General features: G+C 54.3%; 1 protein-coding gene across 1 annotated transcript in view; it reads left to right on the top strand.

Moving 5' to 3' along the window:
* EFCAB6 (EF-hand calcium binding domain 6) overlaps positions 1–26,633 on the top strand; it is a 225,418-nt gene extending 198,785 nt beyond the window's left edge. Inside the window, exons 28-33 of the mRNA XM_030322319.1 lie at positions 5,799–6,026; positions 15,079–15,312; positions 17,795–17,960; positions 19,981–20,165; positions 23,959–24,108; positions 26,247–26,633. Of these exons, the coding sequence (XP_030178179.1) occupies positions 5,799–6,026; positions 15,079–15,312; positions 17,795–17,960; positions 19,981–20,165; positions 23,959–24,108; positions 26,247–26,369 (1,086 nt within the window). The 3' untranslated portion in view covers positions 26,370–26,633. The remainder of the gene's footprint in view (positions 1–5,798; positions 6,027–15,078; positions 15,313–17,794; positions 17,961–19,980; positions 20,166–23,958; positions 24,109–26,246) is intronic.
* Positions 26,634–27,132: the final 499 nt, after the last annotated feature.

Raw genomic sequence — 27,132 nt, 5'->3', positions numbered from 1 at the left:
AGCACCGTTCACAACCAGACTGTCCCAAGCCCCGGGCCTCAGGACCCCTGACCCTCGGGGGCGGCAGGACTCCTGGCTGGGGAGTTCCCATCATCCTCCTGACTTTGTCTTCCCTTACCTCGCCACCCAGAGAACAAGCATTAATATTCGTGTGTCTGTGTCTTGTGTCTGTGTTTATGTGATCACTTGGACCATTTTATGGTTCTTTTCCACTTAGTACGTCACAGACATTTTACTGTATTATTAAATAATTCCTTAAAAGACTGTAAATAGCTGCATTGTAATCCATCCTATAGAAATATCATATCGGGGCGCCTGGGTGGCGCAGTCGGTTAAGCGTCCGACTTCAGCCAGGTCACGATCTCGCGGTCTGTGAGTTCGAGCCCCGCGTCGGACTCTGGGCTGACGGCTCAGAGCCTGGAGCCTGTTTCCGATTCTGTGTCTCCCTCTCTCTCTGCCCCTCCCCCGTTCATGCTCTGTCTCTCTCTCTCCCAAAAATAAATAAACGTTGAAAAAAAAATTTAGAAATATCATATCTTATTTAACTGTTGCCCCGATGTCAGACATCCAAATTGTTGCCAGTTTTTTTTTTCTGTCTCGTAAATTTTGTAAATAATCCTGTAGTGGTCATAATTCCATGAGCTCACTGTGTTTCTTTCCTTAAGGAGAGTCCTGAAAGGAGAGGTGCTAGGTCACAGGAACTTGTTACGGCTTTAGATCCCTTATTCCACCTGCTCCAGCATTGAGCTCATCAGTCAAAAAATGTGCCAGTTTGTTAAAAGAAAACAGTCGGATCTCATTTTCATTTCCACTGCTTTGCATCGTGACAAGGTCAGAGACTTTTAACCGTAGGTTCAGGGCCACTGCCCCGAATGGCCCACAAGGATCCCACCAGTTCATTCGTTGTATTGGTCGTGACATTTTCCGTTCTATGGGTGCATTGCTTATCCGTTCTTTCTTTGAACAAGCATAAGACCCTGCTGTGTGCCAAGTCAGTGGGGGATTCAGCAGTGAACAAAAGACTAGAGCCCTTGCCTTCGTGAGGTTTATCTTCTGTTAGGGTGAAGAAGACAATTAAGGAATAAACACACAGGGGATCGGAGAACAAAAAGCACCACAGAACACCAGCGAGGACAGGGGAGAGGGAGTGTGGAGCGTGGTTCTAAACATGTTCTAAAGACCTTGAAGGAAGTCTGCAAACGGCAAGTGCAAAGGCCCTGAGGCAGAAAGGCGCTGGCTGTGTTTGAAGCAAAGCAGGAGGCCTGGTGGCTCTGAGCAGAGTGAGCAAGGAAGACAGTCACAGAGGCGAGGTCAGAGGGTAATGAGGGCAAGTCGGGGAGGGCCATTGTGAAGCTCTGCCTGTTACTCTGGGCAACAGGTGAAGCCTTTTGAGAGTTTTGCTTGACCTGATGCACACCTTAAAAAGATCATTCTCAGAAGAGAGGGACGATGGCTTTTTAATGAGGGCTCTGCCCTCGCCTACCACTCCGTCGAGGGAACAAGTGTTAATACTTGGGGGGGGGGGGTGTGTGTACAGGTGTGTGTGCACTTTAAAAAGGTCATCCACAGAGGGCGATGGCTGCGTGCGGAAGCAGGGAGACAGTTGCAGTAATCTGTGCAAGAGATGATGGTGGCTTGGACCAGGAGGTGAGAATGGAGAGTCAACTTCCATTGGGATCGTGGGCGGTTAGGGAGTGGGGGTAGGTCTTTCGCAGGCGACTCCGGGCCTGAGCTACTCGAAGCACATGCTCCATTTGCGGAGGTGGAGACCTCGGGAGGCCGATGGTTTGAAGTTGACGAGACAGGAGAGAAGAAGGAACTTTCCTTGGTGAAGCTCGGATGTTCTTTCTTGCTTGCGAGGACCGCTCTTAACCCAGAGCTGACTTGGGGTCAGCCACGCCGTTCCCCGCTCCTTCAGTAGCCTTGACGTCATGGCCCAGCCACAGCAGAGGCCTGTTTCCCACCCATCGACAGCCCGAGCAGGTGGCCACGGATTTACTGGCATGGTCCGAGACCAGCTACACTACTCTGATCATAGCACGTTTATGACATTTTAATATCCAGCAGATCAAAGGCTTGATTACTTGCCTTTCCCAAAAATGTCACGGCTATTCTGTATATTTATTTTTCCGTATCAACCTTAATGTCCATGTGTCTAATGGTTTAAACATTTTTTTATGTTTATTCATTTTTGAGAGAGAGAGAGAGAGACAGAGCATGAGTGGGGGAGGGGCAGAGAGAGAGGAAGACACAGAATCCAAAGCAGGCTCCAGGCTCCGAGCCGTCAGCACAGAGCCCGACGCGGGGCTCAAACTCACAAACCGTGAGATCGTGACCTGAGCCGAAGTCGGACGCTCAACCCACCGAGCCACCCAGGCGCCCCATCCATTGAGATGTTTCTTAGGATTTTATTAACTTGTACTTATAATTCGAGAAGACCTTTTGAAATGCAGTCTTCACATCTGGGATCACAGCGCACGTCCCTTTGCCATCCCATCCTTGCTTTCTACCCCCCCCCCCAGAACGTGCACAGCTGTCTCTGTATACCTTACTCTTGCATATGAAATTTCTCCCAAGATACTCAAGAGCTTGTCACTAATGTAAACGTGTGTTGTTTTCACAACACAATTTCTAATGAGTTATAATTACTGCCCCCAAAATGGTCTTGCTTTTTTTGCATTTTTGGCTTCATTCCAGGCACTTTCCTCGTTGTCTTGAACTTCCTACTTGTGCAGTCACATCCACAAATAAGGATGAATCTTGTCTTTCAACATTTATACCGTTTATTTCATCTTCTTGTCTTATTTCAAAAGCTGGAGTCTCTAAAAATGTGAATCATAGAACTGTCAGTGAGCATGCCTGTCATGTTTCTGACTTTAACGCTTTGTCACCCATTTAATATGTTTGCAGATGGCATCTGGCTAATATTCTCTTATAGGGAGGGAGTATTACACATAAAGTCTTCGTTTTATTTCTATGTGGTTTATCTATCGTATTCTATTCTATACCATTTCTATCAGGAAGAGCTGCTGAATTTTGTTAATGCCTTTTTGCCATCTGTCGGTATGTGACCTAATGTAAGGAATTGAAAGATTTGCTAATTCTTTAAAATGTTTTTAATGTTTATTTTTGAGAGAGAGACAGACCGACAGAAGGCAAGTGGGGGTGGGGCAGAGAGAGAGAGAGACAGAATCCAAAGCAGGCTCCAGGCTCTGAGCTGTCAGCACAGAGCCCGACGTGGGGCTTGAACTCAAACTGCGAGATCATGACCTCAGCAGAAGTCGGACGTTCAACCGACTGAGCCACCCAGGTGTCGCAAGATTTGCTAATTCTTAGAGGACTCGTATACTTGGAATAAATCCTAGTTGATTTTTTATTTAAAAAAAGGACAATGGTGCTAAATATCTCTAATGGTCTTTTAAAAAATGTTTTAATGTCGTCACATTCGTGTCCACAAATTAGGTTGGTTCACATTTTTTATTTCAAGTGTTTACCGTACTTAGGTATTAGGGAGATATATAACGAGCTGGAATACTAAGTATTCCTGTCCGTGTGCTGGAACAATTTGACTTACATAAAAATTATCTATTGCATAGAAGTGAGATTCAGCTTGCCCTTAAAATCAGCTAGGCTTGGCACCTTTTTAATAATAGACGGTAGATCTTATAACAGCCTTTTCAGTTTCTTTTATGGTTACCTGTCTATTCAGACCTTTCTAATACTCAAGTTAAATTTAGTAATCTATATTTTGCTTAAAAACGATTCAGTTTCCTCTGGAGCTAAAACCATATTAACCTAAGGTTGCATAATCCGCCTGGTGAGAATTCTTCTATACCTGTTGCTAGAAGAGTAGTACTTCCCATTTGCTGTGTGTTTCAACACTTTCAGAGAGCACTCACATATAGCATCTCATGTCACCTTTACTCTGCCCTGATGGATGAGGAGACCGAGGCAAAAGGGGCTAGTGGCTTGCATGGGGCCACACGGTGTGTTAGAGGGAGAGTCTAGCGTCAGACTCAGGGCTCCCACCTTCTGGTTCTAGATTGTAGATCGTCCACCCGTGTTCTTTCCAGTTATGTCCACCTGGGGCCCATCCTTCTCGGGACACAAAGGAGTGACAAGTGTGAGGATGGAGTCTGAGCGTGACCCTCCGTCGGGGGGGGGGGCTCCCTTTGCAATCTGAACACCAGCACCCCTTGGGACGTTTGGGGGGCTAGCCACGTGCTTAGCTATGGGAGGTGAACTTTAACTGTTGGAACATGTATCATCTGCGTCAGTAACATCACTCTTAGTTTCTAGAATGAAAAAGGAAAGGCATTCATTTGCTTTGAATGTCTCCAAGAGGACGTATTTAAAAGCTCCTTTTAACCTTTCGGCGGTTGAAGATGAGACAGGCTGTGGCCCGAGTGTAGTGTGGCCACATTTTTGAAGATATTTGCAGCAGCACTCTGTGTTTGACCCAACTTCATAAAGTAACATTATGATCTGTCCTGAAGGATAGTAACGCATGATACATATATTGCTGAAAATGAGACATGACCGTTTGGGGGGGGGGGGGGATTAGTCGTGAAAATCTCGTAAAGGTCTCAGCACAGCGCCGTGCGTCATGAGAGGTGCTGCAGCTGACAGGCACGGCGGGGTTTGAGGGAGGCAGCGCAGCGTATTTCAGAGTCCACCCTGGTCCGGGGACAGCTCTTGTGCGTCGTCACCTGTGGGTTCTCACGGAGCCCGGTGTCCCCTCCCACCTCCAGCCTCACCCCTTCCTCAAACCCGAAGAGCTGAGCTGCTGATGCAGGGGCCACAGGTCTGGTTGTGGGGGGCCTTTTCTGACTGCAGCAAGTAGGTGATGCGAGGACTGCATCCCTGAGCGCTGTCCCCTCTCAGGAGGCTCGGGACGCAGCTGCCCTCTGAGCCCCGGTCTCCCAAGTCTGGCTTCATTGTGAGCTCAGTCTGTGCTCCTGACTGGCCCACCTGCTGTCCCGCCTGTCCGCCATTGTGGGCATCAGCAAGTGCAGAACGTGGGCTGCGGTCTTCCCCAGACCCCTCCCGCTCACCTTGCCCAAGCCCTCTTGCCAGCCCAGAAGCCTAAACATACACTAAGCAGGTCCTCCCCTGCCCCTCTTTCCCCAGAGCCCATTCCTCCTCCCTCCAGAAGGGGGTCCCCGAGCCCAGGTTGCCGCTAGCCCTTCCTCGGGGCTCCCTGGCACCATGGACAGCGTCCTGAGGCCCCAACCCGCAGGCGCGCTGCCCAGGGAGAGGTGTAGAATGCTAGGGGTCTGGTCCTCTGCCCGCCTCTGCCTCCGACCCCACAAATTCTGCCCCCGCCGTGACTCAATGTCTGTGATCCTTGAGAAATCTGGGGCTTAAGGGAACACTTAGCCCACAGTGGCGCCGCAGCATCGCGTAGTAACGGCCATCGAAACCTGCCTTTCAGATTCTAACCGCTGTAAGTATAAATCCACTGCACTAGTGTCGGGAAATAAAAGCAGTCCAGAGACGTACCCCCTGTTCCGTCCCTTCCCTCAGAGCAGACACTCGCTGTGTGTTTGTGAAATGGACCAAAAGACAGACCGAGTGAGTGAACGGATGAGGACAAAGTCCCGCCCTCCCCGGGACGACTCTGCATGCAGCCTGCCTGGTGGCACTGACTCACTTTTGCTCCTTCTTCCATGGTCGGTGAGCCCAGGCTTCCCCGCCCGCCAGGTCTGAACCTCTGGTTGGGGCTCCCCCGGGGCCCAGAGCCACGAGATGGTTTATAATTTATTAAGTGAATCAATCTTCCTTTCTGCTCTGCCCAGACTGCTGCCGAGTGGGCCGAGAAAATGCCCCAAGGCCCACCACCCACGACTCCCAAGGAAACAGCACACCAGGAGCTCCTGGCTCGGATCCACAAGGCAGTGGGCTCCTGTTACTGTGCGATTGCTCAGGAGTTTGACAACTTCGACACCATGAAAACGAACACCGCCTCCAGGGACGAATTCAGGGCTCTTTGTGCTCGCCACGTGCAGGTTCTGACCGATGAGCAGGTAAGAAATGCATTTGGTTCCTCATCCTAACGTATGAGTGCCCGGCCAACTGTTCCCCAGGGCACGGAGAGTTTAGAATACTTGAAGGCTTGGGGGCAAAGCAGGGGGTGGTGTCGTTACTGTTTTGTTTTCAATCTCATTGAAGGAGTTTTCTGTTTGACAAGTAAGACTTGCAACTTTTCGATCGGGGTGCAAATTGTGTCACTTTTTTTCTTTATTTTTTAAAGTTTATTGAGAGAGAGAGAGAGAGAGAGAGAGCGAGCGCACAAGAGCGTGTGTGCAAGCAGGGGAGGGGCAGAGAGAGAGGGAGGGAGGGAGAGAGAGTGACAGAGAGAGAGAGAGAGAGAGAGAGAGAGAGAGAGAGAGAACATCCCAAGCAGGCTCAGCACTGTCAGCACAGAGCCTGACACGGGGCTTGATCTCATGAACCATGAGATCGGGACCTGAGCCGAAATCAAGATTTGGATGCTTAACCAACTGAACTGCCCAAGTGCCCCAGTCACTTTTATTTTTTAAATCCAATTAAACTCGGTTCCAGCGGCCACTCTCCCTCTCCTTCCCTGGATAATCCCAGAGCTTGTGTGACCCCAAGAGGCAGCCGGTCTTCCCCCAACACCTGAACGGGGCAGCTCAGAGCCTGTGAGTTGCTCTGGGCCTCCCGCCACCCTGCCTCCCCTCCCGTTCCCTCTCCCTGGTTCTGTTGCTAGCACTTTCGGATGCTCTGGGGATCCCACCCCAGGCATGCTGGTGACGTGCCCACCGCGCAGGCTGGACAAGGCCACCCTCTCTGAGGCCCTGCTGCCCCACACAGAACCCCCAGAAGGGATTCTCTGCGGCTCCCTCCTCAGAAACCAGTGGTGCTCTTTTTAGCTCTGGCAACCTCCCACCCTGGGCTTCTTTGGCCCCTTGTGGCCCCCCAGGGCCTGCCAGCAGGATGGTCTCCGGAGGACCTGCCTTGCAGTTTCCCGACTTCAGTCGATAGTAACACTAAATGCTGGTGCCGGGGGACGGTTCCCCGGGTTGCTTGCTCCTCGCTGTGGCCCAGACACCGGAACAGAGCCCGGCACAGAGCAGGTGCTCAGCAAGTCCCGGTGAACGGATAGCGTGGCGGGTTTAGTGTGCACGTTCTCCACCCCCACCGTCCAGTGGCCGAACAGCTGGGGCGACACAGAGCACCCGACGATCCGAGCACGGAAGCAGAGCTCCCCCGCCCCCGACAGCAGACACACTGCTGCAAGCCCTCCCCACTTGTCAAACAAGCCGGTGCCCTAGTGCCACAGAGTCACCCAGGTGGAAACCGAAATCCAAACTACTTCGGAAAGTGCTCCACCGGCCTCCTTCCCCGGCTCAGCCCGAGTAGCTTCCTGCCGCTCCCGGTGGAGAGGTCACCCTCCCCTCCCAAGATGGGGCGCTCTACCCTCAGGCCTCACTTTCTCAGGGGGTCCCGGATGAGAACTAAGAGTATTCACATGGAAGGGAGACCGTCACACTCCATGCCCATCGCCACCCAGGCCTCAGGACTCCCCACCCTAAAGAACGAATTCACTAACGTTAAGAATTCGAGCATCAGATTTCACTTTCCTAAAATATCACCTTTTTAAAGCATCATGATCATTTTTGCTAAGCCGAATTAAAGTGCTTTTCCCCAGTTCGGTCTCGTAGATCGTCAGAGCTGAGCGAGATCGCTGTTTGCAAACGCTCGTCCCCATTACTATACGTGGGTGGAAACCTTTACGATTAACCCAGTTGTGTTTATGGTTCGATGGGGCGAACTAACTAAGGTTTTACTAATGAAGATTTTTCATTTCATCTAAATGAGTAAACTGTTGCTCTCATTATAGATATAAATTAGTGATGTGCTAGCATATCTGACACCTGTACCAGAGAATCTGATTTTAATCGTCCACCAAGAAAGCTTCACCATCCCCGACACATCCAGCCTCCCACCTCTGCAACAAAATCAAATACTTTTTTATTTTTATTCTTCCTTCTAAAACTATGCAGACACATCGCAAATACAGTCTGCATCACCGAGGACATCAAAATCTGGCGTAAGAACCATGGTTTAAGTTGGGTGATGATTAGCAAAACTTGTGCACTGTTTGAGAAGGGAGCTTCTGGACACAGGCTGGTAAACAGGAAGGAAAGATCCTTGTGTGACCCGTGGGCCATGACCTTCTTGGTTCGATGGGACGATGTGTGGTACAGGGAGACACAGAAGTAGTTTGGCTCCTTAACATGTCGAGACCCCAATTGCCACTACTCAGAAGGGTTCCCCGAAGATTCTGGGACAGGTCCAGCCGTGTTAACCAGCATCTGAGTACAGATCTCACGTCTTCTAAAAACGATCTCATCCTAAAAAAAAACATCCAACTATCATGAATCCGAGAGGTCAGCTTTCTTGGATGACCGAGCTCCGAAAGCAGGGAAGTACCAGCTGTTTTGAAAACTTCCGGTGTAATTAACCTTTCAGAAAAGGAGAGCAACTTTCTGAGCAGGTGGAGTTGGAAACTGATGGGGCTTTGTGGCTCCCCAGAAAGCGTGTTATAAAGGCCTGGGAACTGGGTCCACTTGGGTATTGCTTAAGAAAAGAGAGACCCACAGAGAGAGCCTCTCCCGGTCAGGCGGTTTCGGTCAGTCTTGGTAATTGCGTGAGGATTTAGCTATATTTACAGCTACGTTAGGGAAAGGAAGGATCAAACATTTCCGACCATTTCAGGTGTGGTGTTTCTTTTTTCTTTTTTTTTTTTATTATTTATTTTTGAGAGAGAGAGAGAGAGAGCATGCAAGGGGGCAGAGACAGGAGACAGAGAATCCCAAACAGGCTCTGTGCTGTCAGGGCAGAGCCCAATGTGGGGCTCAATCTGATCTCATGACCCATGAGATCATGACCTGAGCTGAAATCAAGAGTCAGACGCTTAACTGACTGAGCCCCCCAGACACCTCTCAAGAGTGGTGTTTCTTAAACAGACACCTCTAGGACACTAGAAGAACACAGACAAAGAACCAGCAGTCTCTCAGGCAGACAGGTGGGGGTTTCAGTTCTGCCTCTGTGCTTGTCCAGCTGTGTGACCTTGGACAAGTTACACAACCTCTCTGAGCTTCATTGTCCTTCCCTATGAAATGGGAGCGCACAACACTCCCCAAGCTCGATGCCTTCCCCTCCAGCCGGCCTGTTCAGCCTCTCCCGCTCGCTGCTGTCTCCCTACGCCTGCCCCCTCACATCTAGCCACGCCAGCTCCTCCTTCAGGACTGGCTCCAAGCCGAGCGAAGCCTTTCCTGACCGTACCTGTAGCTGGAGGAATTGGCCATGCCCCACTTTGGCCTCCCCGCCTCTACCCTGAGCTCCCGATGCCCTGGCCTGGCTCACAGGGCACGTCTGCCTGTTGTTCGGCACAAGGCTGTCTGTCCTGACGATGCACCGAGTGGCTGAAGGCGGCACCCATCTGCTCGTTCACTTACTGGGGGCCCTCTGTGCACAGTGGTGATGTTAGGTCCTGAGCAACGAAGGGGGACCTGCTCCCTGCTTCCTTTGAGCTCGGATCCACGGAGGGGAGAGCTGTGCGTTATTTATGTTGTTACAAGCTGCTCCCTGCTAGGATGGGCCAGCAGTGGGGGCCTGGACCCAGGGGTCAGGGCAGTTTCCCTAAGGGCGTGACGTTGGGGTCGTGGGAGTTGCCACTGAGAGGAGACAGGAGAGAGCAGTGCAGGTGGAGGGAACATTCCGGAAGCAGGAGCGGCGAGCATGTGGCATTAGAGGAGCTGCTGTGGGCACCGCAGATCTGCCCTCGTGGTCCGCGCTTTTTCAGGGGCAGGGGGAGTGAGTGAGACGTGCGTGTTGGCTGGTGATAAATGCCGCAGAGGCCCCGGGAGTGGGAACCAGGGTGGTGCGGAGGGAGCCTTTGGGTAGGGCAGTCAGGGAAGGCTCCCTGAGGAGGCGGCTCGGGGCCTGGGAGCAGAGGAGGTCGGGTGTGCGGGAGAAGGGTGAGTGGACCACAGGAGCCCGAAGGGCAGGGGAGCCGTGGACAGGGGTGGGGTGCTGCGGGTGGAGGGGCTGGGCGGGGGCGATGTTGGGGTCTCCCGGGTCTCTGCCCGCAGCCACATCTGCCATGGACTCCTGCTTCCCGCTCACTCTTCCTCCGTGAAGCTCACTTGCTTCACCCTTCTCCTTAGGAGATAGTCTGGGGACGGGATTCTGTGTCGGAGGATACCCCCCCCCCCCCGACACTGCGAAGAGAGCGCTAACCTGTCTTCCAGCGTCTCTCGGTGCTGGTATCTGCTAATTTGTGCACGCTTTCTCCGGGCGCCCGACCCCAAAGAGGAAGAAAGCACCCCGTCAGAGACACGGGAGGAGGAGGGACGGAGCCAGGAGGCTGTTCGAAGTCCCTGACACCTCCACACGCAGCTTGCCCGGCGTGGCCCTTCCACGCGGCCCCACGGCCAGGCGGTTCGCCGTGGCTCGGCCTGGTTGTGGGGGCTGGACGCCTCCCACCTCGGCCTCGGGGTCTGGTCCTCGGTGACTCTAGAAAGGCTGCCCATTGGCAGCACAGGCCCGTCCCAGCTCTGCCTGGCTGCCCCTGTTTCCCCCTCAGGTAGCAGGTCGGTGGCTTGCCTCTAATTGCCCACCTCACACGGGGCATCTTGTCCCTGTTCCTGAAAGGGGTGCCGCCCCCCACTACCTGTAGCTGACCCCGGCTCCTGTGGGCCACACACGCACGGGCCTCTGGTGTCACGGCTCCGTTTCTATTCAGCCCGATTTCCCCGTTGTGCTTGAACAAGACGGTGCTCTTTTATTGTTATTATTTTTTTAACTTTATTTTGAGAGAGAGAGAGAGAGAGGAAGTGGGGGAGGGAGGGAGAGAGAGAGGCTCCCGAGCAGGCTCTGAGCTGTCAGCGCAGAGCCCGATGCGGAGCTCGAACCCACGAACCAGGAGATCGTGACCTGAGCCAAAGTCAGATGCTTAACCAACTGAGCCCCCCAGGCGCCCCAGGACATGTATCTTCAAAAACTGCTTTCCATCTCTCTACCCCTTCTGTTCGTGCAAGTTACACACCTTTTCTACTCGGTCCGCTGACGTGTTAACCGCAGTTGTTTGAAAGTCCTTGTCTGATGACCCCACAAAAGGAGCCTCCTCTGACTCTCGTCGGGTGATTGCTGTATCTCTTGGCGATGGGTCAGTTCATCTTTTGTCGATAGGTCTAGATTTCCTTTCTTTATATTGAAAGCCAGACGTCATGTAAAGAAGAGTTGAGACAGAGATATCAATAGTATTTATGCCTGAACGTGGACATACCTCTTCTGGCTGACCGCGAACGGGAGGGCATTCCGGAATCAGTCTGGTCGGCAGTTGAGCTGCGTTCGAGTGTTACCGTTGCTGCCCCCACCCTAGGGGTGCGTGGTGCACAGGCGTCAGACCCTCCAGCAGGGAGAGATGCCAGGACGCTGCTGAGTATTCCTCCTGCACGTCCGGGCCACAGGACAGGGCCCCCCGTGCTCAGGGCCAGGCTTACGCAGGGTGGCGCTGTCTAGGCCTTCCTGGTCCAGCCTGGTTTAGGCCAGGGTGGCGCCTTCTCCGCATTCCTGCCCCTCCACACCCCCTTCTGTGGCGGTCAGACTCTGCCCGGTCTCCGTGGTGGGTGGGTCTTGGGCGGGAGAGGAGGTAAGCCGACCTCTGACCTTTGCTTGGTAGAGGTGCAGATCCTAGGGTCGCTGCCCCTCCTTCAGAAGCACGGGGCTTTTGCCCGCACCCTTCCGCCTGGGGCCGTGGATCTGTGGATCTACCCCTCCTAGAGACACAAGGGTTTGCTTCCTTCCCTCCCCCAGGGGTCCTGGTCTTGAGTGGGTTTGCTACGCCTCCCCCAGTGGCTTAAGGCTTTCGCTTCCCGTGAGAGGAGGGTCTGGAGAAGCGTGCGGTGTTGCGAGTCTGTCCCCTCCCGTGCTTTCTCTCTCCAGAGCAGCAGCAGAGGCGGGTGGAGGGGAGCTGGTGAGCGCGAGCGTTCCCTGTCTCTGGGCCTCTCCGTCATCCCAGCCTCACGTGCCGGCACACGCTCGGCCTGGAACGTGCTAGCTGGCTTCTTCCCGAGTGCTGCCAGGCGTGAGAGCTGGCGTGTCTGGCTCTCCTCGGAGACTTGGGGCTCCGTGGCATTCGGTCCCCTCGGCTCCCTGGAACCTCAGCTCTCTGATGGGCTCTAAAACAGCTCTGATTTCGTTTTGTTTTAAGTTTATGTATTTATTTTTTTGAAGGAGAGAGAGAGGTGGGCGGAGAGAGGGAGGGAGAGAATCCCAAGCAGGCTCCACACTGTCAGCGCAGAGCCCGACACGGGGCTCGAACCGACAAACGTGGGATCATGACCTGAGCCAAAACCAAGCGTTGGACGCTTCACCGACTGAGCCACCCGGGCGCCCCGAACCCTTCTGACGGTGTAGATACTCGGCTTTCTCTTGCTGTTAGATGCGAGTGGCGATCTCCGGCAGCTTGCCTCCCTGCAGAAGTGGGGCCCAAAGTCAGAGATCTTTAGGCGTTCGGAAGGTAGTTAACGGCTTCTCTGCATTTGAAGAGGACGTTTCAGGAAGCACGCCTTCCGCCACCGGGACGTGGAAACTCACTCGCTCTCAACTCGCTCACGAACTATCAGAATTTTGCCCGGGTTTCACGCCCAGCTCACGGGTCAGAAGCCCCTTGTGTGGTGCCCTGTTTGCAGGCTTCTTGATGCCTCTCCTGTCCCCCCAGCCCCACCCGCCTCCGTCCCCTGCAGCATCTGTAGGGCTCCATTAGCATTCTGGGGCGCGATCTGTCAGGACTGAGGAGCCACGCGTGGGTTTCCCTTTGCCACCCACCCGCTTCGGTGTCCTCCTGGCCACGTTCATTCTGCCTTCATGGTGAGGCTCCTTTGGCGAAGAGAGGGCTTCCGGGCTCCCTCTTGGACTTCGTTTGCACCAGAAGATTACAGGAGACGCCGTTGCTGTCCTTAGCGGCTTTATAAACGTCCTCACACCCATGCTTCAGGTTTCCACGGGGTCCATAACACGGGCACCCTTCTTTGTATCTCCCCTTGATAATGTGACCTTCCTCCTCCTTCCTCCCCAACGTGGCTAACATAGGAGTGCGCGAGAGCCGGTGGCGCCCGCTTCCTCTTCCAGGCCGCATCCTGCTCTGCTTCCCGAAAGCCTTTCGTGATGAATGCGATCACGATGTGGCTTAGCACCGTCTGTCCCCTTCATTGTTAAAGGGTCTTGCCGTTGTCTGATCGGTCTTAGGTGAGTTTTTCAGGACTTTCAGCAGCCGAGCAAACGTTTCTAGAGCACCTGCCATGTGCCGGCCCCTTCGGGAGATGTAGGACATTTAAAGATGAATCTGACGACCTTCAGAGAGCTGCAGGACCGGGCAGGTTGGCGTCACCTGCAGAGGTGGCTTCAGCATGGGCGGGAAGGTGGAGAAGAGCGCCGGACATCTGCTCCGGGGCGTTGGGAGAACTTTCCTGGAGGGAGACGGGTGGCGAGCCTCCTCCTGACTGGGGGTGACGACCGCCATTGGTGACGGTGAGGTCTGTCTGAGACAGACACGTGGTCACTTTCTCAAGGTCTCTCACTTCCCCTCCACCAGCTGGTTTGACCTCACCGATCAAAATTAAAGCAACGCGCTTCTGCACACATCACAAATGACGTGGAACCGTCCGTACACGGCACCGTCCACAACCTGGTTTCAAAGTTGTTCCCGAAGACGTGACCTTTAGGGGACGGTACCAGGGTTCTCTCTGTACCATCCCTGCAACTTCCTGCAAATCTACAATTCTTTTGAAATAAAAAGTTTAAAACGTGAATCAAGAATATTGTCCCAAACTATGGGGCGCCCGGGTGGCTCGGTCACTTGGGCCTCCGACTTGGGCTCAGGTCATGATCTCACGGCTCATGAGTTCGAGCCCCACGTCGGGCTCTGTGCTGACAGCTCGGAGCCTGGAGCCTGTTGAGGATTCTGTGTCTCCCCCTCTCTCCGCCCCTGCCCTGCTCATGCTCTGTCTCTCTCTATCTTTCAATAATGAATAAATGTTAAAAAAAAAAAAAAAAAAAAAGAATATTGTCCCAAACTAAACCTTCTTCCCTTCTCAGGGCCTAGAACATTCCTCCTCTCTTCCCCACCCCCCAGTACTTCATTTCCGGAATTTCAAACCCAACCGGTACTGTCTCTCATAATTTGCCTTTTGGAAACCCCAGCGGAGGCCAAGAGCGATGCTGGCCTCCGGTCAAGGTCAGGCCCGAGGGACGGACGGGAAACACCATTCCCCTTGCCCCTAGAGGCCGCTGCTCTCCTGGGTGGGCGCAGGAGGCTGGGACCCCACTGGTTCTGAATCAGTTAGCCCTCTTCTCAGCTTCCTGAAAACCCTCAGTCATCCAAAGTGGCTCATCTAGGTTGCTGGAGTCATTTTGCCCCACCGGTGTGGTTCCGACGTGGCCTGTGATGTCAGACGGTACCAGCCCAGAGCCATACCCTTCTCTCTGGTTTCCCAGACACCTCCCTTCCCACCTTGTGAGAGGACAGGGCTGGCCCTTCGGGGACACGCACCTGGCCGTGAACACAGCGGCTGAGGGCCGCGGTGCCTGGCCAGCTGTTGGCAGAACTCAGGCGCCCACGAGGAAGAGAAATGAGTCCGGCCGGGCTTCCCCGGGACCAAGGTGGGCCAGGGCCTTGATTTGCATTTTCTCCTAAAGTGTTCTCATAGACTGCCGCTCAGTCTCTGTGACTAATCACAACATTTAATGGCGTTCCACTGCTCACTAAGGGCCCAATTCAATTAAAAAATTGTCCTGTGGAAGCCGTGAATAATCCTCTTGTCTTTGCTTTTCCTCTCTCACGGATGCCTCCATCAAGTGGAGGCTGAGCGGATTTTTTTTTTTCTTTTTCTTTTTCAATTTGTTTTCATTGCCGCAGGCCTCGGCCCCCCTGCCGACGTGAGCGCTGGCCTCCACTGGCTTCTGTCCACTCTCGTGGGCGCTGCGGGCACTCTGCTGGGCTTTTACACTAACCCCTGGGAACGACTTCTGCTTCTTTGCCAGTTTGACAGACTGTGGAGCGAGATGCCGGTCAATGCCAAGGGGAGGCTCAAGTATCTGGACTTCCTGAGCATGTTCAGCTCCGAGAGAGGGGCCACACCGCCAGCCACTGACAGTTCCACCAAGGCCCAGAAAGGCTGCAGTGCTCCCGAAGTCTCAGAGAGAGGCAGATCCGCAGCTTCATCAACGCCTGCGCCCGACCTCAGAGCAGGGTTGAAAACGCAGAGCCACCCCTCTGTGAGTCCTCGTCTCGCGGCGCCACTGCGCCCCGGGTCCCCAGATCCCCAAACCCCAGTGGTCCTGAGTGGCAGGTGACCGACAAGGTGCCATAGGGTGAGCCTGGGGCGGGGGCACAGGAGAGGAGCCCAAGGTGGGTCCTTAGCGCTCACCTGCCTGGAGGGGGGAGGGAGGTGTGGGGAAGGACTGGGGGAGGCTTGGGTGGAAGGAAGGCGTGAGGGCTGGAAGGAGGAATAAGGAGGATTCAGGGTAGGAAATGGGTACGGGAGCGGGGACAGAAGACCCTCGATCAGCGAGCTGGGCATTCATCGGGCAGGAAGGCGGACACCCCATGGTAGGCGTCCGCTTTGTGCGAGGGCCCTACACGCGCCCAACCGCAACGTGTCGTCACCCCCATTTTACGGTTGAAGATACGAGGCTCTAAGAGGTGTCCTCATGTGCTCAGGGTCCCTCAGTCAGACACGGGGAGATCCAGTTTCCAACCCAGGCCTGTCTAACTCTGCGGCTCTGGCCCCGGGCTGAGCCGCCCGGTCTGGGGTGCGGGAAGGGGGCCGGCCTCACTGAGGCGCTCGCCTCATCTGCAAGCCGGAGGGCAGCAGCCCCGAGAAAGGGTGGTTGAGAGGATCCCAACCGTGTGCAGAATTCATTGCACATCTACTCTGTGCTGGGTCTTTTCGAGAGCTGAGAGTGAACAAGCATCCCTTGCCCTGGCGGAGTTTACATTCTTGTCGGGGATGATGGGCACGTCATGTATTTAGCGAGTTGGAGACACTGAGTAGAGCAGAATGAAGGGGTGGGGTCAGGAGCACCCCAAAGATGTTGGCGTCCTAATCTCTAGGACCTGTAATACGTCACCTCACATGGCACGGGGCGGGGATCAAGGCTGCAGGTGGAATTAAAGGTGCTAATCAGCCGACTTAACAAGGGAGGATCCTAAGTGTCCGGGTGGGCCGGAGGCAATCACAAGGACCTGTAAACGGGGGACGCAGAGGCAGAAAGGTCCGTGTCGGAGAGACGCCATTTGAGAAAGTCTCCACTGTTGCTCCCGACTTGGAAGGTGCGGGAAGGGGCCACAGGCTAAGACGTGTGGGCGCCTCTCGATGCCAGAAAAGGTAAGTAAGAAACAGATTCTCTCTTAGAACCTCAGAAAGAACACCGTCCCGCTGACGCCTTGGTTTTAGCTCAGTAGGACCCACCTCAGGCTTCTGGCCTTCAGAACTGTAAGAGAGTAAGTGTGCTGTCTTAAGCCACCGAGTCTAGAACTGTCAGGGAAGCCGCGGAAGACACGCTGGGGCGGTGCGGGGGGGACAGGCAGGCGGTGTGGGGCGACTGTGGCTTTCACTCCAGAGGCTGGAGCCCTTGCAGGTGTTTAAACAGAGGAGTGATGTGGGCTGCAGCGTCTTTAAAAAGCCTGCTGTGGATTCTGTGTGTGGAATAGAGGGTGTGGGTGGAGTGGGGGCTGGAGGGGGGTGGGCAGAAGCGAGCAGGTGGGGGGGAGGCTCCAGTGGTCCAGGGGGGAGGCCCGGTGGCTCTGAGTGAGATGGGCAGTGGGGAGCCGGCGGCCGGCAGTCAGGTAAAGCCAACAGGATTTCCCAGTGGATTCGGTGTGGGGTGGAGAGGGAGAGAGTCCAGGAGAGCCTCTAAGGGTTTGACTTGAACACCTGGGAGAAGGGCGTTACATCAAGCCAGAGGGGGAAGGCTCGGGTGGTACAGAATTTGGGAGAAAGACCAGGAATTCAATGGAGTTCCTGTATTGGACTTTTTTTTTTTAATGTTTATTTTATTTTTGAGAGAGAGAGAAAAAGAGAGAGGACCCGAAGCGGGCTCTGCGCTGACAGCAGACAGTCCGATGCGGGGCTCGAACTCGTGACCCGGGCCAAAGTCGGACGCGTAACCAACGGAGCCACCCAGGTGCCCCAAGTTCACTACTCTATTAGATAATGACAGGACGTGTTCACGGGCAATGCCTGGGCTGCATTCAATTCATTCCCCATATTTAAACGGAAAATGCAATAAGATAGCCTTATAGTTGGTCTATGTGATTTCACAATATAGGACATTCTGGAAGGGAGTACAGGATTGGACATCCATGAAAATGACAGGTGACTCCCTGTCTTTGATAAGACTCTTCCTCTGGTGAAAAATATTGTCTCACACACACACACACACACACACACACACACACACACCCGTAATTAATATAGTTAAATAACATCTCCCTAAACTTGAATCTTGGCTATATGTTGATTTCCAAAACCACGTTGGTTACTGTGTTTCGGCACAAATATGGCCCGCCGATGGAAGTGGAAGTTAAATGGCAGAATTACCATCTACGCTTTGCTTTTCCCTTATTTCTGAGCTCATCCTGCCGGCGCGGTTGTGAACCTCAACCCGAGGCCTGTCTGTGACAGCTTGTATTATTTCTTCGTTTTGAATCTCACGCTGCGAGACCCCCTCCTTTTCTCTCTCTCTCTCTCGCTAGACCCCGGCCAGTGCAAGCACAGCAGACACCCTGCCCCTGCAGAACTGCGAGCCCATAGACAGCAAGCTCCGGAGGAGAATCCAGGGCTGCTGGCGGGAGTTCCTGAAGGAATGCAAAGAGAAGGACGCGACCAAGCAGGGGGAGATCACCACGGCTGAGTTCCTAGGTACGTTCTCACAACGGGGTCGCCCTGCCGGCACAGATCCACAGAAACGGGCGGGAGCATCTCCCTCGCCGTGGCTACCAAGCACCTCCATAAACGCCAGGCTCGAGGGATAAGAAATAGTTACAAACGGAGAGGGAGGGAGGCAAACCATGAGAGACTCTCAAATACAGAGAACACACTGAGGGTGGATGGGGGGGTGGGGGAGAGGGGAAAATGGGTGATGGGCATTGAGGAGGGCACTTGTTGGGATGAGCGCTGGGTGTTGTACATAAGCGAGGAATCGGGGGAATCGACCCCGAAAACCAAGAGCACACTGCACACACTGTATGTTAGCCAACTTGACAAGAAATTATATTTAAAAAAAAATGGGGCGCCTGGGTGGCTCAGTCGGTTAAGCTCCCGACTTCGGCTCAGGTCATGATCTCACGGTCCGTGAGTTCGAGCCCCGCGTTGGGCTCTGTGCTGACCGCTCGGAGCCTGGAGCCTGCTTCGGATTCTGCCCCTCCCCCGCTCATGTTCTGTCTCTGTCTCTCTCGCTCGCTCTCTCAAAAATAAACGTTAAAAAAAAAGAAAAAGAATTCCTAACGCCTCTCAACCCACTGCAGGGCACGTTCATGCCTGGGTGACCAAGTCAGCAAGCCGTGACTCTCCGCCTTAGGAATCACAGACTTGGTTGTGGTCTCTGTTAACAGACTTGGAGAGCTCCAGGGTGGGACAGGTGGAGGAGGGCGGTGGCCGGGGACATGCAGGCCCATCCACCCCATTGCTTCTGTCCCCACTGATCCACCTGTCACCACGTGTCACTTCGATGAGCTCTTCAAATTCCATCAGTTGGATTTATACTTGCGCTAATGGTCGCGTCTTGTTTGTGCAACATTTTACACTATCGATCTGGCCTTGTCGCCCCCCTGCTTGGTAGCCCCCTGAAGTCGGACCCCCCTCCTCTGGCCTAATCTTTAGATCCCTTTTTGAGGAAAGTTTTTTCTTGAGAATCTCCAGTATTAATAAATCACTTTTATGACAATCATGGCTTACCAACGTGCAAACGAAACAACGTGTGAACTCTCTCAAGCGAACAGCTCCTACAAAAAGTAGCCACTTCTAAATGAAATACAAAATATGAACCACTGATAGTCCAACGTTGCTCCGCTGCGTTAATGTGACGTGTTTCACCGACACCAAATCGGCCACGTTGGTTTTAACGCATGTTTCAATTTCCACTCGTGTTTTAGTTAACTCTCTTGGTTTTGAGACTGATGAACCTTAGCTGGTCCTGCTGGCAGCATGGTTGCTGTGTTTAGTTTTTAACCACGAACCCACTGAAGCCACCAGATCTTACTCTGCTCAGCTTGTCCGACTTGAGTGGTACATCCAAAATTCAATTCTGCAAAAAAAAAAAAAAAAATATGTATTAATTCTCAGAAGTCATTCTGTATTTTCCGTGCCCTGCCATTGACCTCCTGCAAGTTGGAACATCAAAGGCATTCTCAGGCCACTCCTGTGGGCTCCCCAGCCCAGCGTCACCCTGCCCGGCGAACGCCGGTGACGCTGCTTCTGCTGTTTCCCCGGTGCCAAGGCAGAGGGACCTCCGTCTGCCCATCACACACAGCAGCATCTTACGGGCTGCGCTTGGCTGGAAGGCATCACTTATACAAAGTCTGCCTTTGTAGCAAGGACCCAAGCCGGGGCCTACGGCAAGAATGCGTGCGTAAGGGGCGCCTGGGTGGCGCAGTCGGTTAAGCGTCCGACTTCAGCCAGGTCACGATCTCGCGGTCCGTGAGTTCGAGCCCCGCGTCGGGCTCTGGGCTGATGGCTCAGAGCCTGGAGCCTGTTTCCGATTCTGTGTCTCCCTCTCTCTCTGCCCCTCCCCCGTTCATGCTCTGTCTCTCTCTGTCCCAAAAATAAAAATAAACGTTGAAAAAAAAAATTAAAAAAAAAAAAAGAAAAAAAAGAATGCGTGCGTGAACAAACGAGTGAGTGAACAGTTTGCCACCAACTGAATTGACGTTTTTGTCTTTAGCTCTCGTGGAGAAGTTCAGTCTGGACATAAGCAAAGAGGAATCGCATCGGCTCGCCGTGAAGTACGATGTAAAGAACAGCGGGAAATTTGCTTACTGTGACTTCATTCAGAGCTGTGTCCTCCTGCTGAAAGCGAAGGAAACCTCGCTGATGCAGAGAATGAAGATCCAGAACGCAAACAAGATGGTACGTAGACTGACTCTTGGAAAGTGTGGGCGTGGGCCTCCCCTCTGTCTCAATTTGTCGTAAGTCCATAGAAATAGTGGGCGCGGGGCGCCCGGGCAGCTCAGTCGGTTAAGGGTCTGACCCTGGATTTCAGCTCAGGCCATGATCTCCCGGTTCGTGAGCTTGAGCCCCACGTGGGGCTCTGCCCTGACAGCGTGGAGCCTGCTTGTGATTCTCTCTCGCTCCCTCTCTCTGCCACCACCACCCCCCTCGAGATAAATAAACTTAAAAAAAAATTTTTTTAGTGTTTATTTTTGAAAGAGAGAGACAGAGCACGAGCGGGGGAGGGGCAGAAACAGACAGACACACAGAATCCGAAGCAGGTTCCGGGCTCTGAGCTGTCAGCACAGAGCCCGATGTGGGGCTCGAACCCACAAACTGTGAGATCATGACCTGAGCCGAGGTTGGATGCTTAACCGACTGAGCCACCCAGGCGCCCCCCTTTTTTAAAAAAATTTTTTTAATGTTTATTAAACTTTTTAAAAAACTAAAAAAAAAAAGAAGAAGAAGAAGAAGAAGAAAAAAAGAAAGAAAAGGTGGATGAAGTGGACACAGAGGCTCCGGGGGGGCCGCTGGCCAGTGAGGACCCATTTGTCAAATGTCTCCAGTCTCACTGCCACCTCCACGTGGACCCAGAAAATTGGCCGAGATGTTCTCTATACACATATATGTGTATATCGCGTGTGTATGACATAAATGATACGTGTGTATCACAGGGTATGATATACACGTGTGATATGTATGTATATCACATGATACGTGTATGTGCACATGTGATATATGTGTATACCACACTTACAGGATATGTGCGTGTGCACGTGTGATGTGTGTGTGTGTGATGCTTATGTGGCCCGTGTTTGCACACGTATAAGGCGTGTGTATATACACTTGTCACGCAATTCGTTGTTGCCCGATCTCCTCCGTTACTTAAAGGCCTGTACAGCACGGGGCGCTTTTCAGGTGAGCACCCGACCGCCAGGGTCTGCCTGGCGGGCCCAAAGCCAGCGAGCTGGCAGGTACTTCGGGGAGCTTGTGCCTGGGAGGCAAGAGGTGTAGCTGAAGGTAAGGCCTCCGCCAGGCTTCCAGAACCTTGCAGACAGCTCAGAATTTCCTTTCTTGGAAATAGTTCAGACATTTTCTTTCTCTCCTTCTGGAGCCCCGTACGGGTCTGGAGACCCAAGACTGGATCTCAGGTCCTCAGACTCCCCGGGTGGCTGACGCCTGGTTATGGTGACTCTTCCCCCAGCACCTGGAGACATCTGTATGGCGGACAGTCAGGGACAGCACGGCTGTTCATACGAGGCACAGGGAACAGTAATCAGTCAGTTAACGGAAAAGGCGAAGCCGGGGGCGGGGGCGGGGGGGGGGTCATAGCAAAGTGAAACATTTTTAACGGACACATCGAAGTGTATTCATTCATCAACCATCTGAAGCAGGCCAGACCCTTTCCTCCGGGTGCACGGTGGTAGAGGTTGGAGACTCATCATCTTTCTGTATAAACTGCACCCACGATGCACTGACTGTGGTTTTCTTTTTCTTTCTTTCTTTCTTTCTTTCTTTCTTTCTTTCTTTCAAGAGGAATGGGAACCTAAAGATGCTTAAATAGCAGCTGGGGGATTTTTACCATTGTTCTCAATGATTTGGACCCACACACAGTCCAGCCAGGGTTTGCCCAGACTCGCCTCTCTCCAGTCTTTCCAAACTATGAAGGAAAAAAACAAACAAACCACTTTTTCCTACTCATATTCCATCATCTGTAACAGTGAATTCCATTCTGTCGAATTAAAGAACAAGTCGAGTACAGCTGGCATTGTCCATCTGGGGAACCAACAATGGCTCCCAGGCCCCCGAGGGCTCAGCGGCGGGGACCAGGGTGTGGGGCAGACCCGGCCAGCCCCAGCCGGTCCCCGCCCGTGCCTGGCAGCCACAGGGTCATGACGGGTCAGCCCAGCAAACAGTGGATCCCTTGCAGAAAATTTCTAGGCAGCTAAATTTGTAGGTAGTTTTGTGCAAGATCAGGTCCCATCCGAGTGGAATTTCCACTTTAGACAAGCACGAGCTAGCATCAAAGGCTTTGGCCGAGTTACGGAAGAAAAACTTAAAGTTGAGACACTCGTTGCTCTAAACTCAGTTTCTCTGTGAGCAGAGAGAGGGCCACCTGCCTTAGATCTTCATGGGACCCAGGAGCACAGGTGGGGAACGATGGAGGCCACACAGCCTGCCAGGCCCCCCGCCAGCTCTGGCCTTCCTCTGCCTCTCTGGGCCTCAGTTTCCCCTTCTGGAAACAAGGGGGCAATCCGCTGGGTTCTGAGGCCTGCGAAGGGTGAGCCCTTCCGAGCCCTGCCCCATACAGAGACTGTGAGGCTTCCAGACCCTCCACCCATCCACACCGAGGTGCCGGGAACTCGTAGGAGTGTCAGACTGAGATTGTATTCAGTGAGGTGATAGGTGCTCCAGTCCGGCCCCACTGGGAGCCGGGCCCCTGGGCAGAGGTCCCGGCACACGCCCTGTGTGCTCTATCCCGCCCCCCAGCTCTGGTGTTCACACCCCGACAGACGACGGCTGCCACTCAGAAAGGGTCCTGCCTTCCATCCCGTCCCACTCTGCGTTGTGAGTGACGGCAGGAGACTTCTCCCCAGCGGCCTTTCCGAGGAAAGAGCGGGGCCAGCCCCGCCTGGCCCTGGTGACTTGTTCCAGGCCCGTCCCCTCTGCAGGCCGCCAAGTCCCCCACCACACGAGTAAGGCGCCCAGGCCAGCAGAGACGCCCCCCTGGGGAGGCCGCCTGGGACTCTGCTTTGCGGCCACGCTGAAGCTGGGGACAGAGGCCTTCCAGAGCGATTGGTTGTGCTGTGCGAGGACGGGAAGAGGCTCTCTCAGATGGCGCATGGGTGTGGGAGGAGCCGACACAGAATCCTTGCTTTTTCCAGTGCAGATCAGCAGATTGGGTAAATTGGCAGCTAATTGAAGCTATAGGGTATCTGGTGAGTTTCCATCCTAGGTGCTAAAGGATGTAAAAATCGAAAGCAATTCAACTTTGCGCTAATTGGTTTTATGTAGTGCCGCGTTAAAATTAAACTTTCCCAAAATGTGTTAACACGTTATTGCCTATGGTTCACCTCTGATATTCAGACACGCGTTAGGGTTAAATCATGCTAAAATATCTTGTTTTCTATCTAATAGCACCTAAATGAAATAATCACAGGGTAGTGTGCTGTCTAATTACAAGATATAATTACAACCTTGGAATTTTTGAAAAAACTCTGTTCATTATGATAAACCTACTAGGAGACCCAGTCTGAAATCTCTTTTTCCTTCAAACTGTTTTAAAACCGGCCAGCTATCTCTGTCTGGCCCTCTCTCTCCTCCTTCACCTGGGAGGAACGGAGCCCAGATCGGTCCTGAACCTGCCACTTCACGTCCCCAAGCCTCCCGTTTCCCAGTCCAGGAGATGACGGGGGTCAAGGGAGTGACCTTCCTCCCAGGTTGGAGGGGCCAGGGGAGGCGGGGGCTGCCTTGTACCAACAGCAGGGTTAGCGATCTACCATTATCCTCGTGAGTCCGGCCGGCAGGCCCCATTCTACAGGGGAGTGGGCCGGGGGGGAGCCCAAGGCAGGGGTGAGCAGGGGCAAAAGCAGGGCTAAGGCCCGGGAGGGGAGCTCGCGGCCGCCGGGCTGTACCTGTCTACCCCATGCTGCCCATTCGAAAGCTCCTTTCTCACCACCTCTCGGTTTTTGTGGGGTTTTTTCTCCCCCAGAAAGAAGCTGGTGCAGAGACTTCTTCCTTTTACTCGGCTTTACTGCGGATTCAGCCCCAAATTGTGCACTGCTGGAGGCCGATGCGACGCACCTTCAAAGCCTACGATGAGGGCGGGACGGGGCTCTTGAGCGTGGCTGATTTCCGGAAGGTGAGCTCAGCTGTTGGGCGCCTGCGGCGTCCGAACGGGGAGCAGCGGCCAGAAGACCTCAAAAGAGGACCCCTCACCCCCCGCCCCCCCGGCAGAGGCCCCGGTGTGAGCGGCTGTCCCGGACCTCACTTCCTTGGGACCCCAAGTTATCGAGGGCTACGTCCACCTGCCCCGCACCTGCAGACCCCAGGTTCTCCTCCCTGAAGGTTTCTAGAACCCCGTGGGGACATACCTGAGGGCTCAGGTCACCACCACAGGTGCCAGTGCTCCTTGGAGCCCAGACTGCCTGCATAAGACCCACAGAGCAGGTGGCCACATCAAGGAGCTAAACAAAGCAGGGTCCCCGCTGTGGCCACCGAGGCAGCAGAGCCCAGCACTGCCTCCCGAGAGCCGGTCACTCGCTCCTCTCTGCCTCTTGCCCCCCGTGTGCTGCTGGCCACCCCCCACAGCAGCCGGCCGGTCCAGCAAATAATTGAGGTCCAGACATTAGATTCAAAATCACATATTACAGTCAGAAAAGAACAGTCACAACGTCAGACAGACACGAAGGGTTATGACCTTGAAATGCACTTACAAAAAAATTGTCCCTTAGATTCATCTCTGCTTCAACTAAACAAAAAAAGTAAAACCCTCTTGTTTTAAGCCGGGAAGATGAGTAGCACGGGGTGGGCGGGCAGGGCTGCAGGTAGGAGGAGGGCCGGTCCCCGCAGCCCTCGGGGACACCTGCCCTCAGGGCTACCCCCCCCCCCCCGCCGTGACTTTCCAGTTCACACTGTCTGTCTTGTCTTTGGGCTCAAGTCAGCTCTCAGCCCCGGGGTCCCCTTCAGTCTCCAGCAAAGAGGAAGGAGGTGGCTGGGGTCCCGTCTGCGTCCCAGGAACCGGGGGTGGGCGGCAGAGGGAGGGGGGCACTAGAGGGGCAGCCGGGCCTCAGCAGAGCCTGAGCCAGAGGCCAGCTGGGTGCCGAGGACCCTCCTCAGACACCCAGGCTCAGCTTCCTCGTCTGCTGCCAGCCCTCAGCCCCACAGATGGGGCCCGTCGCCCGCTGCCCGGAGGAACCCCAGGACCTTCCGGCCCCACGTTCTAGTCCCCTCTTAGAAACAAATCACAACACAAAGCATCGGTAGGAAATTAAGTTGCAACTTAGTCTCCGCTTTTACTTCCGGCGGGGGAACGCATGTAAGGGATCTGTCTCAGCTGCGGGTAACAGCGGGGACCCGGCGGCTGAAAGTCCGTTTCCCTCTCATTTGAAACAAGTCACGAGCTAGGAAGCCAGAGCCAGCCCGGGGACAGCCACTGGGGCCTTCATTTTTTTTACTCTGCCACCCTCAGCACCTGGCTTCCGTCCACGAAGTCGCCTCATGGTCTCTGGTAGCTGCTGGGGCTCTAGCATCGCCTCCATATTCCCGGCCGCAGAGAAAAGGAGGAGAGGAGAAGGGGAAGGGCCTCCTCTCTAGAGGAGGCTTCCCAGAAGTCCCACATCACATTCCCGCTTAGGTGTCACTGGCCAGGACGTACCTAGCCCCAAAAGAGGCCGAGAAGTGTTGCCTTTTAGCTGGAGACACAGGGGTCTGCTCACTGAGGAGGAAGGGGCAGTTGCTGTCGGGTGGGCAGCTAGCTCTGCCGGGGGCTGTGGCGCTGCGGGATCCGCCACGCCCCGCGCCCTGCACCTGCAGCCCTGCCCTCCTCCCCAACCCTGGTTAAGGCCCTGTGGCTGGGTCTCCCTTCCAGCCCTCTCTACTCTCCGTCCAGGCCTTGTCTGAACGCATGGACCAGCCTCACTACCCTGCAGGGAGGCAACGGTTATCAACCTGTTCCGGGAGGGCTGGGGGCGGGGGGGCTGGAAGCGGGGGGAACCAGTACCTTCCCCTGTTCTGGAAGTCTTCCATTGTCACACCCACTGGCCCTTGGGAGGGTGAGGGCCTAGGAGAGAGGAGGTGGGAGGGAAGGAGGGAAGAGTCAGGGGAGAGGGAGGAAGAGGGAGGGGGATGTGCACCGAGGGAGAGGACTGCTTGGGGCAACTTTGGAGGTGGGCCTTTCAGGGTCCGAGGAGGAGAGGCGGGTGGGTCCCAGCCCCTTCCTGGCTGCCCGCCCCCTCGAGTGTCACCGACACCAGCGGGGGCTGCTCTCCTCTCCGACAGGTCCTGAGACAGCACAGCATCAACCTCTCGGAGGAGGAGTTCTTCCACATCCTGGAGTATTATGACAAGACACTGTCTTCCAAAATCTCCTACAACGACTTCCTGCGGGCCTTCCTCCAGTAGGCGGCCGACGGGTGCCTCCAGTGCAGACGGGTGGGGACCACGCGGTCTGTCCCTAAGACGAATGAGATCACAGAATCGGGGGCGGGGGGGGGGGGGTGCTCCAGAAACACACGCAGCCCCGTGTCTTTCCCGGCGGTTAAGGCTTTGCGCTGCCCCACGGCCATAGCTTCAGCCACAGCTCCGCCCCACGGAGCCACGGGACCCTTCACTCAGCTGGAGCAAATAAAATGTTAGTCTTTGCAGAAATGATTCGTAAGACTTCAAAAGAACCACCAATGATACAATGCTCAGAAACTTAGATTTCTGGAGGTTTCATTCACGACAGCCTGCATGGTTGCCTAGGGGAGACCAGAGGCCTTCCTGCCTCCCGGATTGGATCTGTGTCTCTGCTGGGCTTGTCTGCATGGCTGTCGCTCTGTCCCTAGGGACGCGGGCGCCAGCCTGACTTCACGGTGGGGCAGCCCACGTCTAAGGCCTCGTCCCTGTTCAGCCTTTCCAGGGCCCCGCCCAGCGGGCAGCTGATTAGAAGCACCCACCGGTGACCTTTTGGGGAGGGACCCTTCCTCAGACATGACGGGTCTGACAAGCCAAGAGAACTTTCCAATCCCCGCGACCCTTACCACCTTTTGTGAAGCAAATCGAAGAGAGACGTAGAGTTTGCTGCCTTCTGGAAGGTTCTAGAAGGAACTGGGAGGAGGTGCCCCCGAGTCGTGTGGCCACTGGCCATCAGGGAGGGGTGGGAGCAAGGAGTCCCCTCTGTCAC

Source organism: Lynx canadensis, chromosome B4 (assembly GCF_007474595.2).
Source record: "Lynx canadensis isolate LIC74 chromosome B4, mLynCan4.pri.v2, whole genome shotgun sequence".
Classification (NCBI taxonomy): Eukaryota; Metazoa; Chordata; class Mammalia; order Carnivora; family Felidae; genus Lynx; species Lynx canadensis.
The sequence above is the reverse complement of the archived record's forward strand: the minus strand, read 5'-3'. Positions and strand labels throughout refer to the sequence as shown.